The following is a 15,412-nucleotide window of genomic DNA, read 5'->3' on the forward strand; positions in this document are numbered from 1 at the left end:
AACTTCAGTCATAAAAACAATTTTAATTTCTTTTGTGCCAGTGCCCTTTTCATGTACCACACTTGATCTCCTGGTCTTCTTTTCCCTTTGACTGCCAAATAGAAAGGGGAGTCCGGCTCTTTCATCTCTTCTGGTCTGTGACTTTTAAATTCTTTGTATGTCTGAACTGGGCACTGGCTGGTGCCTGGGTCTGTACTCATCTGTGCTACGGGCAGAAAAACTTGACGTGGCTCAGAACTACATCTAGCTTTCAAAACAAGACTTTCTTTTCCAGTTGTTGGGTCTTTTGCCAAGGATACATCACCCCATTTGAGCCGATGACTTTCATTTTTACGAATGCGAAAGAGATTAAGCAGGTCCCGTGAAACTTGCCTCTGTAGAACAGCAGCTTCATCACAGTTCTCTAACTTTCTTCTTTTATTCTCTAAGTCTTCTTCAGCAGATAGAGGTCGTTTACCCATGCCACTGGTAACTCTTTCATTTGACTTCTGGTCATCTTGTTTACAATAAATGTTCTCCTTGTTAGACCCTGTCTTTGCATCTGTTGAAGAAAATAATTCTATGATTGTGTATTAACACTGCACCTAGGGAATGAACTACCTGACCAATCATAGCGGGTGACATGGACAAATGAAGAAAACACCTTGTTTGGTATCTTTACCTTTAAAAAGATCCTCAATTATCCCTTTGAATCGCTCACATGCGATGCTCCATGGGTACATTCTTCTGTAATTCTCTCGCAGGTGAATAGCATTATCAGATCTCTCTTTGGGTGCTTTGCGGGACAACTCCTCCATTCTCCTGGCCCATTCCTCTGGCTCTTGACTTGCTACAACCACAGAGTCTCCACCTTTTACTTTCTGAAGAGTTAAAGCGATTCCTGAATGCCTAGAGATAAGAACTGGGATAGCAGCAGAAATGGCTTCCAAGGCAGCCATGCCAAAGCCTTCAGCACGAGATGGCAGAACAACCAAGTCTGCGGCGTACAGCATCCTCTTCACTTCTTCTTGATTACAATAACGACGGATTGTTAGTTGCTCGCGCCTAATCCCCGTTTTCTTTACAAACCATGCCTCTGTTTCTCTTTGTTTGCCACGTTGTGAACCAACAGATGTCAGTTTGAATCTCTCTCCTAAGGTAGCGATTGCTTTTCCAATGATATCGTATCCTTTAACAAATAGGTCCTCCGAGGTTACTCGGCCAAACACGTAGACACTGAAATCATCTGTCACGATAGGACCTGGCTCTGGAAGAAGACGCTTCGGCTGATTGGCAAAACTCTCCAAAATTCCCGGGGTGAGAACCTGAACATCAGTACCCGGAAGACATTTTCCATACTTGTATTGTAGTCCGGATCCCACGCTTACAACCACATCAGCCGCTTCGCACAGCTGTATTTCAAGCTTGTGCTTGTTTTCGTTTTCATCAATCGTATCTACTGTCGATCGCTTCCCTTTCTTAAACTTTCCGAGATCTTCACAGAATACGTGAACAAATTGGATCCATTTGCACTTTGTACGTTCCGCTATGAAATACGCAGGGCTACCAAACTTTCTTCCATGGCCTATCACGATGTCAATTGAAAGTTGCGGCGGTATTTTCAAATGATCTAGGGGATCAGTAGATCCAGGAATACTCTTGGCAGTGATTAAATTCACTCCGTGTTTACTGGCGTCTTTTCTGTCTTCCTCGTCGCTTTGAGTGACATAACAGAAAACATTGAAGTTCTTACTCAAAGCCAAATTCAGAGCAAGCTCTCTATTGAAAGTGGTTAAACCACCTTTTAAAGATTTCCATTCGTCGCAAACAAACAAGGCATTGATAATAAGATCTGTCTGTTCCTTAGCACATAAAATACTCGGTTCTTCCTCGCAGTACATAAATCTACATCACCAAACTACCGAAGAATAGCGCGAATCGAATCGAACTTCCCTCCAAAAGTCTCTTGCTTTGGGCAGGCTACGGGATTGGTTGATAACTTTTGACGTCAGAGTTTATAAGCTCGTTCCCAGGCGCCCTCCTCTCCCTCCCCTTGTCGGTTGGATGAAGTCGTTTTCAAATGACACCAAAGTTTCTATCCCCATCAGGCATAAAAAGTAAATTTATATCTGTTTACAATTTTACAGTTCAATAGTGTGCTTTTGTTTGGAAACCAGAGTATCGATATGTGGTGCACCTACATGGCGTTTCCATAATGGGCTCTAAATTTCTGCGAAACATTTCGACGAAAAGCTGCAGTTTGGAAAAGCGCACAGACCGAAAACTTGGTGAAGTGTCGTCTTTATTTATTTCATATAAGATCACAATTTCTTGACTTCATCCACTGAATGGTTTTCGATTTATTTTATATTGCGTGACAGTGAAAACGAGTTATTTGTAGAGCATGTACGTGTTATAATGGCTCATATATCGTGTTGGTTTAAGGTTACCGTATACCTTCAGGGGTGTCTCGCGTCCAAGCGATGTAGCGCGTCCGGTTTAAGCTGTAGATACCTAAGCCCCTATATCAAATTAAAGCCTATAGAGCTGGCTATCAAACCATACCAAAAATTTTGAAATAAAATGAATTGCCAATTTTTTCACGGCCACTAAATGCAAGCGTCCTAATCACCTTTTGGAAGCTACAAGTCAAAGCGAATTTTGTTTTTCGCCAATTTATGTTTTTCCTCGGTTTCAGGACAAAAAGCGCTAAAAAGCGTGTCTGCGTTTTTCCACATTCAATTGTAGTAAAAAGTTACAGAACATTTTCGAAATAGGATTTAAAAAATGTGAAGTGATCGTACAAAAATCGCTCTCGGAGAAAAAATATTTCGAAATAAACAATTCGTAGACACGTGTTTGTTTTTTATATGTTAATCTAGCTACTGTCCAAATTTGAGGGCAAACAAACAAATTCAGTTTGAGTTGTAACTCTTTAAAGTGTCTGCTTCAAGCGAACAAAATTATTCAAGAAAACAGCGCTAAGAAAAATATCTTGCTTCGCAAACAAACTCCGCCCACAAACGCCTTCAGCTGGGTTCTCAGATCACTGAGCCAATCAGCGCTTGGAAAATTTACTACCATTAACTCGCGGTAAAATTTACGCGTGAATCTGCAAAAAAACCTTGCGTTTCGCAATGCGCTCAAGGCGGAGAGATAATTTTTCTGCAGCTGGGTTTTTCTTGAAGCTGGTTTGGCAAAATGGGGAAGACGAAAAAGGATACGAACGCTAGAGTAGTTGGGCGACGAGAACAAACAAAAGAAAGCGCGGCAGAGCAAATGTGCATGGATAATATTCCAGTGGATCTCGAAGAGTTAGACGATTCATCGGTATCGAACTCAATAAAAGAGTCACCGTAAACATCGCTGTTATCGCCGTCGAGTTCCAAATTTAACACAACCTTTCTCTTCCCTTGACTCGATCTTTTTGCCCGCTTCATACGTCCGTAGCTTCATCCGCGAGGCCAACTTTCGCTTCTTCACTCATTGATGTATTTTCATTCATTCTTCGCTTTTTCGAACTGGTAAACGGAGTTTTCCGTGGTCCATGTTTACTTATAACTTAACAGAATTACATCTAATACGAAAAATGCTTGGATTAACAATGCTGATTAACTGAGTAGCCAGCCAATTCGTGGTATCCATATCGGTAATATTCCGGCGAAAGTAGTCTCGGTTGATTGCATACACGTTATAGGGCTGTCAATCAAGAGGGAACTTTTACTTCCGGCCATAACGTAAATCATCCATTTCTCCGCCAATATTAGGTTTTTTTCAATTTTGTTTTCAGAAATTAGAGATTACTCTTCGACCATTAGTTTGAACCAAAAATCCAAATTTGAAGAAAATTGCCGATCTGAAGGTATACTGTAACCTTAAGCCAATGAGAACTCTTGAATGGCATTATTCAATGATCGCTTGTGCTTCCCAAACGTGGTATCTGAAAGGTGTACAAGGGGAATCCCAGGTTAAGGGTGGGGTGCTCTTTGCAAGATTTAAATTAACCCTCTAAAGGAGACCAATCATGAATCTTCAGGCTGAAGATTGCCGAGGACTTTTGTAAACCAAATTAACAAATAAGAGATTTAGTGACTTCATGATGATAAAGATGCTATAAAGAACTTCAGCACAAATGGTGCAACAAGGCTATGCTAGACCCGGAGGGTGGATGAGGGGGGCTACTCTACAAAGTTCTATACGGGCAGGCTCTGCCCTGAGGTCTAACCCCTTACCCTTTTGTATAACATTTTAACACGAAAGGTACCCGTTTCGTATACCTTTAATTGAAAAAAGGTGCCCCTTTCACATATTATGAACGAGTCACCAATAAAGGAAGTCTTGTCATTTTCATGTAGCGCCTAACAATTAATGGAATGATACAGCCATAAGGTGAATCTGTTCAAAACATTTTAATTTAAGGTCCTTAAAATAACTAAATGACAGATTAACTTACCCTTTTATATACCTGAAGCCTGAAAAAGCTAACCCTTTTAGGCAGAGCCTCCCCATACAGGCCACTATAGGGAGTACCCTCTGGGACAGTAGATCGATGCCACATCCACCTAGTTCTTGTATTACCAACAAGTGACCAGTTGAAGCAAAAAGGTCTGTTTAATCACAACAAAAACCCTTTCCACTGCACTTTTTATTTTTCATTCTTACAATTACTTAATTACATAGCACTTTATCATGTTTTTCATCAAACCACATAAAACTATAAATAAATAACATGAATAAAACAACCAAACTGTGGACAGCACAAGTTAATGACAAGGACAACTCAAAATCACTAATGCAGACCCGTAAAATAGGTTGTTAACTATAGTCACTGGACAATACAAAATGGATGTGTTTCATATTCACCTCTGCAAATATTTGCAAAGGTGGATCACACCTTTCATTTTAACCTTTGCAGAGAAGATTTTTTTTTTTCCTTAACTTAACCTAGCACAAAAAATGGAAAGACAGCTCTACAGAAGGTGGCAATTTTATGTAAAATTACTTGCTTCTTGACATAATTGTTTGGAGAAACCAGCAGTTTGAAACTTAAAGATATTGGTGTTGAATAGCCTTTGTAGATTTACCTAACATACAGTACCTTTAATTGAATATTAAAAACGTAAGTGATAAAATAGAACAAAGCATGGGAAGACTACAATGGCCAAACAAAAACAAGATTAACAATGCTAGACATGGATCGCGACCAATAATTATAAGTTTCAGGGAAGATATGCAAATAACTTATGATTCTATGACATAATGTACCTACACTCATTGCTGTACTATTACAATTGCCTTTATGCAGATACATACAGGGTTATCCACCACTCACTTAATCACTGGATCTGTTACATTGCTAAATACAATCTGTAGCTGATCACTAACTTTATTACACCACTAATGAAACAAAGCTGTTATACTGCTGTATGTTCCTTTTGAGGATGTCGATACATGGACCCAGCACTCGTTCAAACCGCTGCCTGTCGAGTTTGACACATTTTAGTGTTCCCTTTGCCCGGACTGTTGCAGCTCGAGGTCGATTAAGGACCAAAGCAATTTCACCTGAAAACACAAATTTGATACTCCTCAGTCTGCATTTTGTGACATCTAAACTTTTCTTTCCCTATGGCAAACTCAACTCGTGCATCCAATATCAGTTGTTGATACAAATTGCCAATCTACATTATTTTACACTGCAGTGTTAAAGTCCAACACAGCTTCAAATATCCTCACTCACCGAAGTAGTCAGACTGTCCTAATCGGCTGACCTCAATATAATCTTCATTTGGTGATCTACGCTGCAACACCACAGCTACCCCCTATAAAACATTACTGGTTAAATCTTGAAATCGATGAGGGATTATCATGTTATTTCTCATTAACTGTACTGAGCTGTAGAAGATGTGTGCCTGGAATATCCAGGGGCCTCCACTGTGACCAGCCAGACCCTAGGCAGTATAATGCTCCCATGGCTGGGAATCCCTGCAACCCAGGAGCCCCCACCCAGTCTTCCAGGCACCCGTCACACGGAGTTAACAGTAGAGACGGGGATGGGAGGGGGACAGAAAGACGTCGACAAACAGATCAAAGATGTGCAGGAAACTGCTCAATCCTATGACCAAAATGTTCCAGGGACCATCATGCTGGAACACACTACATGCTAGTACAAAGCTGGAACACACTAGTACAATGGCGAAGTGCACTGAACCTGCAATACCATATGAATACCGCTGGCCGGAAGTAACAGCAACTAGTAATGTTGCTTTGTTGTAAACTTTGTTGAATTGCATTTCACAGCATTATAAAATCAATACAACACCAAGCAAACAAGACAAAAATAAAGAAAACTGACCATCGAAACTTCAGTACTAACCAAAATGGCAAAATGTCACCACTAGGAATGAGCTTAATAATGAACAAGATCAGAACTTGGGTTGACAGCATCACATCCTTGAAATATTAAGTAAGAGTTTTTCAGGAAATACTTACATCAACAATGATGTAAAATTCATCACCATGCTCTCCCTGAACTACAACATTTTCATTATCCTCATAAGAAACAGCTTCCAGTGCGTCAGCCACGGTAAGGCGTTCCCATTTATCCAATGACTCGAGAATACTGACTTTCTCGAGGAACTGTTCATACATTTTCCTCTTGCGAATCTGACTTCCCATCAATATCCGTCGGTAAGTCACTCGATCAATGGCCCAAAGCTTCACATCTGTTTTTGACTGAGACACAAAGCAGACAGACAAGTTGATTAACACACATATCATGGCAAAATAACCAGTCTTGCATTAAATTGTTCTTCATTGCCGGTGTTTTGTAGAGTTTGAGATTGATCAAAGTCAAAATTGAAGAATTAAAAAAAAAAGTGGGATCCCGATTTTTCGAACATCCAAGGGAAAGGAAAATTAGTTTGAAAAATCCAGTAGTTCAAGAGATTGGGTAAAAATACCGAGTTCTACTGAGGGGAAGGAAATTACTTTTGGCTTGAGTTATCACAGGGGTTCAAAAAATCAAGGGTTAGAGAAGTCAGGATTCCACTGAGTGGATAACCAGAAATCCTCACTGAAAGGTGCCAAATCTAAAGCAAGTGGCACTCAACTTTTTCCCCCTTCTTTAGGGCATGAGTTATTCTAGTTATTAGCATACAAAAGTTGAGATCCTACTTAACATAGCATAATGCAAAGCAGTCACTTAGGTTTTGTAGTGCTTCCATTGCAATGTCTACTTCTACTACTGTTCAGTCAAGCATAATTGCAAGCAGTTGATGACTTTCTCTTAATCAACAAGCTGCTCCATGATTACCAATACAGTTGTAACAATGATTACTAGTATAGAAACAGTGTACCTAAGTTGCTAACCACTTAGCCCCATGAAAACTTGGTTACACTGGCTGCACATTATACAATGAAATATTTCTAAATAGATCATGAACACTAGTCCAAGAACTCCAAAGATGATCAGAAATGGTCGCCAGACATCAGTTTTTAAACTTAAACTTCAGACTGTTCCCTGATAAAAATATAATTTCCGTGACCAAAATAATAAAAGCAAAAATGTCAGATATAGTAGCAGCATTCAGCCTCCGTTAAAGCCACCCTTTTTACCTTTACAATGACAGTTCACCTTCTTCATTTAAGGAAAAACATTGTGGAGATGACAATGAACTAAAATGTTTCTTTCAGCCTTGAATGGTTTTAAATCAGCAGTGTTATTATTTCAATTGTAACTGACTTTTCTTTAAATTTCAATTTCCCAGACTCAAAATAAATATCCTTGACTTTTTCTGACCTTGAAGACTTTTCATTTTCCCTGACCATTTCCTAACCTACAAAAACCCTATCAGAGAAATGAATTCCCTTGGCACAACACTTTCCAGTTCATCATAAACACAGCATAAATCAAATCTTTCCCACCTTTATAGTTGCTGCTCTTGGTGTGCCATAAATCAGGGCCAGTTCACCAAAACTGCCTCCTTCTCCAATGGTGGAAACATATTCCTCACTGACAAACACCTGATGAGAGCAAATGAAATGTCAGACAAACATAGATTCCTTGAAGGTAGCCCTCCCTTTCAACAATACTGGATGACCAGGAATTCATAAATTTCACCCAAACAGGGATGGGAGCTAAATTTTGTAAGCACTCATCATCCAGGCTGGTGAACTTTACAACTGGACCAAAAAAATATAATTTCAACCCATACAAAAGGATTTAGACTTCCCCTGGCAAGTGCTAATTTCAACTCATCCCAAATGGATATCCACTAAAAACAAAATACACTCATGGAACAATTTAGTTTTAACAGTACAAATGCCTTCATTACACATTTGTGGCATCCAACTAGCTTAGCTTTTAAAGTTATTTTGGATGAACAGTATCACTTCGTAGTTTAGTAAAAAAAAAACTATTTTTTTAAAAATTTTTTTCAATTGTTAGCTAACAATTGTAACAATTGTGAAGGTACACTGTTGCAACTTTACAATTTGCATTTGTAAAGTTGTTATAGTTTTTGTTGTTGTAGTTACCCTCGTTCCTCTATTCTACCCTTAAGTTGTTTAGATGTGGAAAACTTATTTGTATGAGCAGTCAGTGGTTGCAGTATTGAAAATTATAATTCTTTACAAAGTGCAGTTTATAATCAGGGTTGACCATGTAAGGTTCAACAGAAGGCCAAACAGTTGAGATTTATGATATCATTCTGCATACTGAAGAACTCAGGCAAGATCAAGTTTTGGGTACAGTAAATTATTTTTGGAAGAACCATTTCCATGATGCAAGATGCCCCCTTAGTTGCCAGGTTTAAATCTACGCAGGGATTTTGTAGGCTTGGAAAAATATTACTGGTCATGACAGAAACAAATGAAAGATTACTAACTCTATCAAGAGAAAATCAATATACACAAAAACTCTAAGCAGAATATAAAACCTCTAACTTTGTGAGATCCTGTGGGAAACATATTTCTGGTAGAAATATCTCGATGTAAAAAAGACATAGACTAGGAGTATTTACAAAAGCATGCTACCATCTCAGGAGAGCTTTGACATTAAACTCAACAAAATAACAGCTAACACTTTGTTGTGACTGAATGGTGGTCATTTTGGACTTTCTTAGCTAATGCAAGCTCATCAACCAAACAACGTTTAGCAAAATGTTTGGACTCCTTAGGAAAATTAGAAGTTCCAAGGAATTCCAAATTTTTAGTGCCTATCTAGCCCTCCCATTATTTCTGCTCCAGACCTTGCACAAGCGGACTATCTACCAAACAATCAAAATTTCAGCACAAAGCAGAAAAGGCAAGATTTTCCTTAGAATAACTAGAGGTAAGCTTATGATTTCCAGCGGATCTTCGCAGAAAATATCGCACTTTTAGACACAATTTGATGTGGTATGTCTTAGCGAGACTACAAGAACCACCAAGGTTCCAAACTATTTGGGAGTCTTGGAAGTGTGGTAATCCATCGAGCGAAGTGCTTTGGGCGAGTGTTCAAAATTATGTAAACAGACAACATGGATATTTACATCAACTTCGCCACTGTCAATGATGTAGAAGTTATCCCCCTCGTCACCTAAAACAGCAAAAATAAAGGTCACATCGCCTAACTTTAAATGCTACGCTGTTTTAATACTTCTCTGAGAATACGGGCTGCCGCAATAACACCGCCTGAATTATAAGGGTTGCAATAATCTTGTTAAGCTCATGGAAATGTTGAGAACAACAAACATTCCGAGCAGTCAAAAGGAGCGAAACGGCAGTGAGTCACTTACGAAAACTAAAGGTCTACATATTCGCAAAAAAAATCGGTTCTAAAGATACTACAGGCTTAAAACGCTTTGATTTACGTCGTACCTTGCTGGATGACAGTCTCACCGGCACCGTGTTTGACCAAAGACATGGCGTCAAAAATATCACTATAGGAAAAAAACGACATTCATGTAAGTACTTAACATAAAATGTGTTACTAGTTCAATACCAATTCTTGAGGTTAAATGCTTTTATCCCACTGACCTTCTTTCTCCTTCGTCCAGGTGAGAAAACAGGATGTTCTTTGCGATTGCCTTCGATAGGGCGGCCATAGTTTTGTAGTCTTTTGGTACGACCTGTAAAACCAAGCGAGAGTTTTTGCCGTTGTCACCATTGCCCCTGCTTTTTCTTTGCAATTATCTTAACCATCGCCGAAAATTACCTTTTTCACATAAGAAGTAGCTTCGTCTTCTGTAATTGGTCCAGCGCTAACAGCACCGCGACGTTGTCGAGAAAAGCCACGGACGGGCCCGGGGTGATCCTCAATTTCAAGTTTCTGTTCAGGTTCGCTATGTTCCTGTGGCTCTGCCTCACGCTCCTGGTAAATAAATTTAAGACAAATTGCTCATCTAGAAAATGAAATGATTTGTCTGACCGGTTTACATGCAGAATAATGAAGTGAAAACACAACCAAAAACAACACGATAGTGTAACAAAGCTTCGATATGGAGCTTAAAAGAAAAACACCTTTTCTAGCTTTTCGAAATATTCCCGAAAGAATTTGTGCGGGTTGTCTGGCTTCTTGATACATAGCTGCACGATACAGTCCTTTAGTATAGCTTGAATGTTATGCTTTTCTACATAAATTTCACATTGCCTGAGCGCTTCGGCATCACCATCTTGCTTTTTGGACGCCATTTTGCTCGCAAATGTCGCTCGGATCGCAGAGAAGAACTGACGTGACGTCACACTAACTTATCCAATTCTACAGGGCTGTGACGTCAATGTGACGTCAGAAGATAGATGCGTGGGTACTTACAGTCAAATAATATACCAAACTGCTGAATTTTTACCGCAAAGCGGATTGTGTTCCCAACGTTCTTTACAATATAATCCAGTCTACGTTTGCGTGAAAAACAAAGGCTGAATTTTTCCAAATTAATCCAGAAACAATGAACGTTGAAAATTACAGCAAGAATGATAAAATAATAAAAATAATCGATTTTCTTCATGGTTAAAAAAGGACTGAAATATGAACCGTCTTCAAATTCAGAATAATAATAGTACCATCCGTCGCCCCCGCAATCTTGCAACAATTCAAATATAATTTATAGCAATAGCTTGCACCTATTTACGTCGAACTGTGACGTCTGTTTGCGCAGTTGAACTTTCTTCGACTATGCGGTTTGAATTGGAGTTAACATTAGTCACGTCTGCACTATATTTAATTTCTTGCCCTTGTTTTCGTCGACGTTTATATATTGGCTTTTTGTTGTGAGGCATTAAAATGATCTCTTCCTTGAGGAGGTACTTCCTCAGCTTATCGTCCTCTAGAACATGAATAAAGCGTTTCACAGATGTCGCATCTTTAGTTCCGTTTCATCCTCAACATTATTCCGACTTTTTAAGTTTTCATTCCAGTTTACTATTGTGCAACACATCTGCTTTTTCAGTTCCACGTCTTCCATTAATAGTTGATCACTGAATATAAATACCCCTTTGTAACAGATCCGGTGAATATTCGTGTTCTCAAAGAATTCGATGCCTAAAACTGCATCGAGGCATACGATATGAAACCCGAGAAGTTTCACGAGAAAAGGGTTAAAACAAGACAAAAACTCTCGTCCTCAGTGGTACTCGTTTTAAAATGTCGTTTCTTCCGCCACGTGACCAAAAGAAACGGAGGTTCTGATGCGCATGCGTCCAACTATATGAACAAAAGTTGATCAGACAATTCTCGTCCCCAGATGCCACGCTCGTTTTGGTCAGAACAAAGAAACGCGACTTCTGGCCCCACGACCAGCCGGACCCGTTTTTGTATCTTCAGCTAATCAGGTTTATCAGGTTTGACGGGATGTCTGAGAATCGTGCAGGTCAAACGTTGCGCGCGCGCGAGAAAGAGGAGGGCCAAGACTGAACTAGTCAAAATCAAAAAGCCTTGCTGGACTCTGCATCAATTTAGTAAGTGATGATAGACCTGTTTTTTTTGTTTTTTTCCTTTCGTTCAGTTAAGAGAAATTCCTTCATCAGATTTGCTCCTCCCTGGTTGAAAATATGATCTTCCTGGAGTGGGGAATGATGCCCACGAGAAAAGAGATAAATTTCCGACGGTCATCTTAGCAAATTTTGAGAATGAAGTGTTGGTTGTCCGTTTTTCGTCGGGGTTGTACAATGAAAATATTCATCAAGTCACTGGATTTTTCTCTGTGCTTTTGGGCCCGCAAAGCTGTTCTTAGTTAGTCTGTATCTACAAACAGAGAGCTGCATACGCCTGAAACTTCTTGTATGGGAGTAACCTTCGTTAAATACAACAGCTCTGTGATCATAAGGTCTGAGATTTTTCTACGGCTTTCTGGGTGAAAACACATCTCGGGACCTTCGAGAAACTGGCCCCTGGTAAAATTTAACCAGTTCCGACATCCTGCTAAAGGTTTTTTTTTTAAGTAATAGTGAAATTCGCTAAGCAAGTTGTAAGAATGCATTAAAACCAACAAAGAAAATATAAATATTGATAAAAAAAAAAAAGACTGCATATTTTCTTGGTGTTAGCCGTTCCTTGGAGCCATGAAACTGACTGAATAAGCCAAGTCCTGGCTCTGTCACAATGACAAATGGATTTTACATATTCTACTTATAATAACGATTCAGCTTGCCCCCCTCAGCTTTTTTGACGCAGTAGAGTCTTCTATAGGGAAGTGAAACAACTGCCTCCAAGCTACTAAATCTTGATCGCGCCGGGAACAATTATTTTAGCAAAGATACGGTAATCAAATTTCCTAACTGACCCAACTAGTGCCGCCAGATGTAAGAGATACGGCGACCAGTTTTTAAGTTAAATGTAACTAGAACGTTTCATTTTAATTATCTCCAAATTAATGGCAAGGTGTTCATCTTATTGAAGTATCAGGTCAACTGGGTAGAAAGAACAGAAAACATGATACATTTACATTATGCATTGCATGCGGGGCATTATAAACACGCGTCCTCTCTGTCTGATTTGACTCTACCCCGGTCTATCTGGATTGAACGATATTTGAAATTTGATCGCGAAGTTCGCGTGATTTTATTTTGCGAACAACATATAGTGGAGTAGCGGGCCAGCAAATGTCAAGATGCTTCACGTCTAAAAGAGGCAGATAGCACGGTAATGTAAAAGTAAAATTAAATATTTAGATAAATACTAAATAGTGAGAAACACGATTCATACCTCATTATTTCTCTGTCTAACCCTATCACCGTGAACGTCTTTAGACATAACTGATTAAACCATAGATTTCGCCGCCGTCTCATTTATACAGCTAGTAACTTGACATAGATCTCTCAACACTCAAGTAATTTATACACATGTACAGGCCTTTTGTTAGGTCACAATTAAGATGTGTTAGTTCCAGTATAATTGTCATAGCTATCAATTTATTCCAGAATTTCGAATAAATAAATAAATAAATAAATAAATAAATAGATAAATAAATAAGTATATTTTCTTTCAAATCGGTCCACAGTCTAACGTCCTAAACCTCTTATTGTAAGGAATGTTCCCCACAAAGAAACTCTTTGATGAACGACAAAGTCTTCTTTTTTTCAGCTTGAATTCCAAGCGCCAGCCACCCGAATTGATAGACAGCGCAAGCCTTTATTCCAAATCTAACGAAGTTATACATTATTATTCAAATATCAGCAAAACTTCTATCACATCTGGGATCAGTTAAAGAAACAGAAAGGGAATAACGCTTAAATAATTCTGAATTTCTGTCAAAAAGGGGAGACAATCATTGGAATCATTTTACATGTTGTTTGTTTGGGAACATTTAGGGTTAACCAAATAAATTATTCTTTTTGACACGTTTGAGTTGACTTTTTTTCTGTTTTTACTTGCATGACATGAATATTAATAAAAGCATGATTCATCTGAACGAAAGAGGTCGATGTTCTTGATAAGGATAAGGAATTGACAGTTGCAAAAATTATGCGTGTAGTCAGCTTTTATTTTATCGCTTTAATTTTAGAAACATCTGAAGAGTAAAACATATTACGTTTCGATATCGTCAAGGTATCATTGTCAAGTGAAAAGTAATAAAAACGTAGCGCAGTTAATATATGCTTGTAGAGTGTGAAGTAGTTTCATGCAGAAGAATGAACGAATTACGATGTAGTGTCCAGAATAAATTAATAGTTGATTGACTTAGTGGGTCGAACAAATACTTCTGTTCGACTGGAGTCTGATTGTGTGTTGAGTTTCGGTTTTCGCACACTATGTATAACATTCCCTAGATGAGGCACTCCAACCCTCGCTGACGCCTTCTCAGGATTGCAGTGTAGATTGTATTACGACTAAAAAGAAGTTTTGTTTTTCTCATCATGGTGTATGACTACTCTCCAGGTAATTTGTTTCATTAATCCGTGGAAATAGCGAACAGTGTCTACAAAATTGCAACAAAATGAATCAGTATCCCGGGGAGTGGAGTGGGGGTGGGGGCTCCAATATAAAAAAAGGACGGGGTGCTCGTCGGAAGTGTACCTTAAGAGGTACCAAGATCCTACTTCATGGTGTGGCTTGCGATTTTTTTTACCCCTAAGAGGTTCCAATTCTAAAACAACAAATAAACCGACACTTTCGTCATTTTTAATAGCAATAAAGACGATTGCTTTGAGTGCCTTCTTCTTTTTAAGTTAATGAAGGCGTTGTCATAAATCATTTGATTGTCAAATATCTCGTCATATTTTTTCGGCTCCATACCCTAAAAGGTACCGCGCAAGCTCCGGCTGTGGACCTTTTGAGACTGAACACCCTAAGAGCTACCAAAACCACATTTTTAACTCTTAAAAGGTACGACCAGTACTTCCGTCCTTTTTATGTGAGACTCTCTCCCCCCCCCCACCCGGGGGGTTGGGGGGGGGGGGTGGGGTCATGTCCCAAGTCCTAATCGACTCAGACCCTGCCCTCAATCCTTCCCAGAGCAATCATCCCTTCAAAAATGGAACCTGCCTAGAGTGAAAATGGGCAAAAACACGATTCGCTTCCCATACTCTAATTCTCTGCAGCGGAAATAGCACACCGGAAAATCGCACTTGTTAACCGTCAGCTGGTTTTAGGCATTTAAAATTTTGATTGCAAATTGTGGTTAAAAAAAAAACACTCGGGGGTGGATTTAGAAGGTGTGGACTGGTTGGCTAGCCACTCCCCTCTTGGTGAAGCAAAAATGAAAAAAAATGAAGAAGATTGTGAATATTTTGAAGGAAACAGAGGCAAAAACTCTGGGCAACCCCAAAGTACTAGCCCCCTCCTGAAAATCCTGGATCTGCCCCTGAAAAACCACTCGTTTTTTAAATTCTCTTCAGTAGAAATATGCAAATGACATCGAGAAAGATCGTTTTCAGGATCCCTTTTGGGTTGGATAGATGTAAAAAAAGTTGTTTTCCACTGGTTTGATTAATCAACTTTTTAAAAGTGGGTTGAACA

The 15,412-nt window shown here is 39.2% G+C and overlaps 2 protein-coding genes across 2 annotated transcripts; both read right to left on the reverse strand.

The window, feature by feature from the left end:
* Window position 1: 1 nt before the first annotated feature.
* LOC145491359 (D-inositol 3-phosphate glycosyltransferase-like) lies at window positions 2-2,343 on the reverse strand. The gene is made up of 2 exons (XM_081470536.1): window positions 662-2,343; window positions 2-541 (listed from the first exon to the last, which is right to left on the reverse strand). The coding sequence occupies exons 1-2, from the start codon at window positions 1,878-1,880 to the stop codon at window positions 9-11; spliced, it is 1,752 nt and encodes a 583-aa protein (XP_081326662.1). The 5' UTR covers window positions 1,881-2,343; the 3' UTR covers window positions 2-8.
* A 2,266-nt stretch (window positions 2,344-4,609) lies between these two features.
* On the reverse strand, window positions 4,610-10,969 carry LOC145491373 (cAMP-dependent protein kinase type I-alpha regulatory subunit-like). The gene is made up of 9 exons (XM_081470556.1): window positions 10,480-10,969; window positions 10,175-10,330; window positions 9,997-10,088; window positions 9,838-9,899; window positions 9,510-9,556; window positions 7,903-8,001; window positions 6,469-6,711; window positions 5,717-5,798; window positions 4,610-5,541 (listed from the first exon to the last, which is right to left on the reverse strand). The coding sequence occupies exons 1-9, from the start codon at window positions 10,648-10,650 to the stop codon at window positions 5,369-5,371; spliced, it is 1,125 nt and encodes a 374-aa protein (XP_081326682.1). The 5' UTR covers window positions 10,651-10,969; the 3' UTR covers window positions 4,610-5,368.
* Between the last annotated feature and the right edge of the window lie 4,443 nt (window positions 10,970-15,412).

This window comes from Orbicella franksi, chromosome 6 (assembly GCF_964199315.1).
Source record: "Orbicella franksi chromosome 6, jaOrbFran1.1, whole genome shotgun sequence".
Lineage (NCBI taxonomy): Eukaryota > Metazoa > Cnidaria > Anthozoa > Scleractinia > Merulinidae > Orbicella > Orbicella franksi.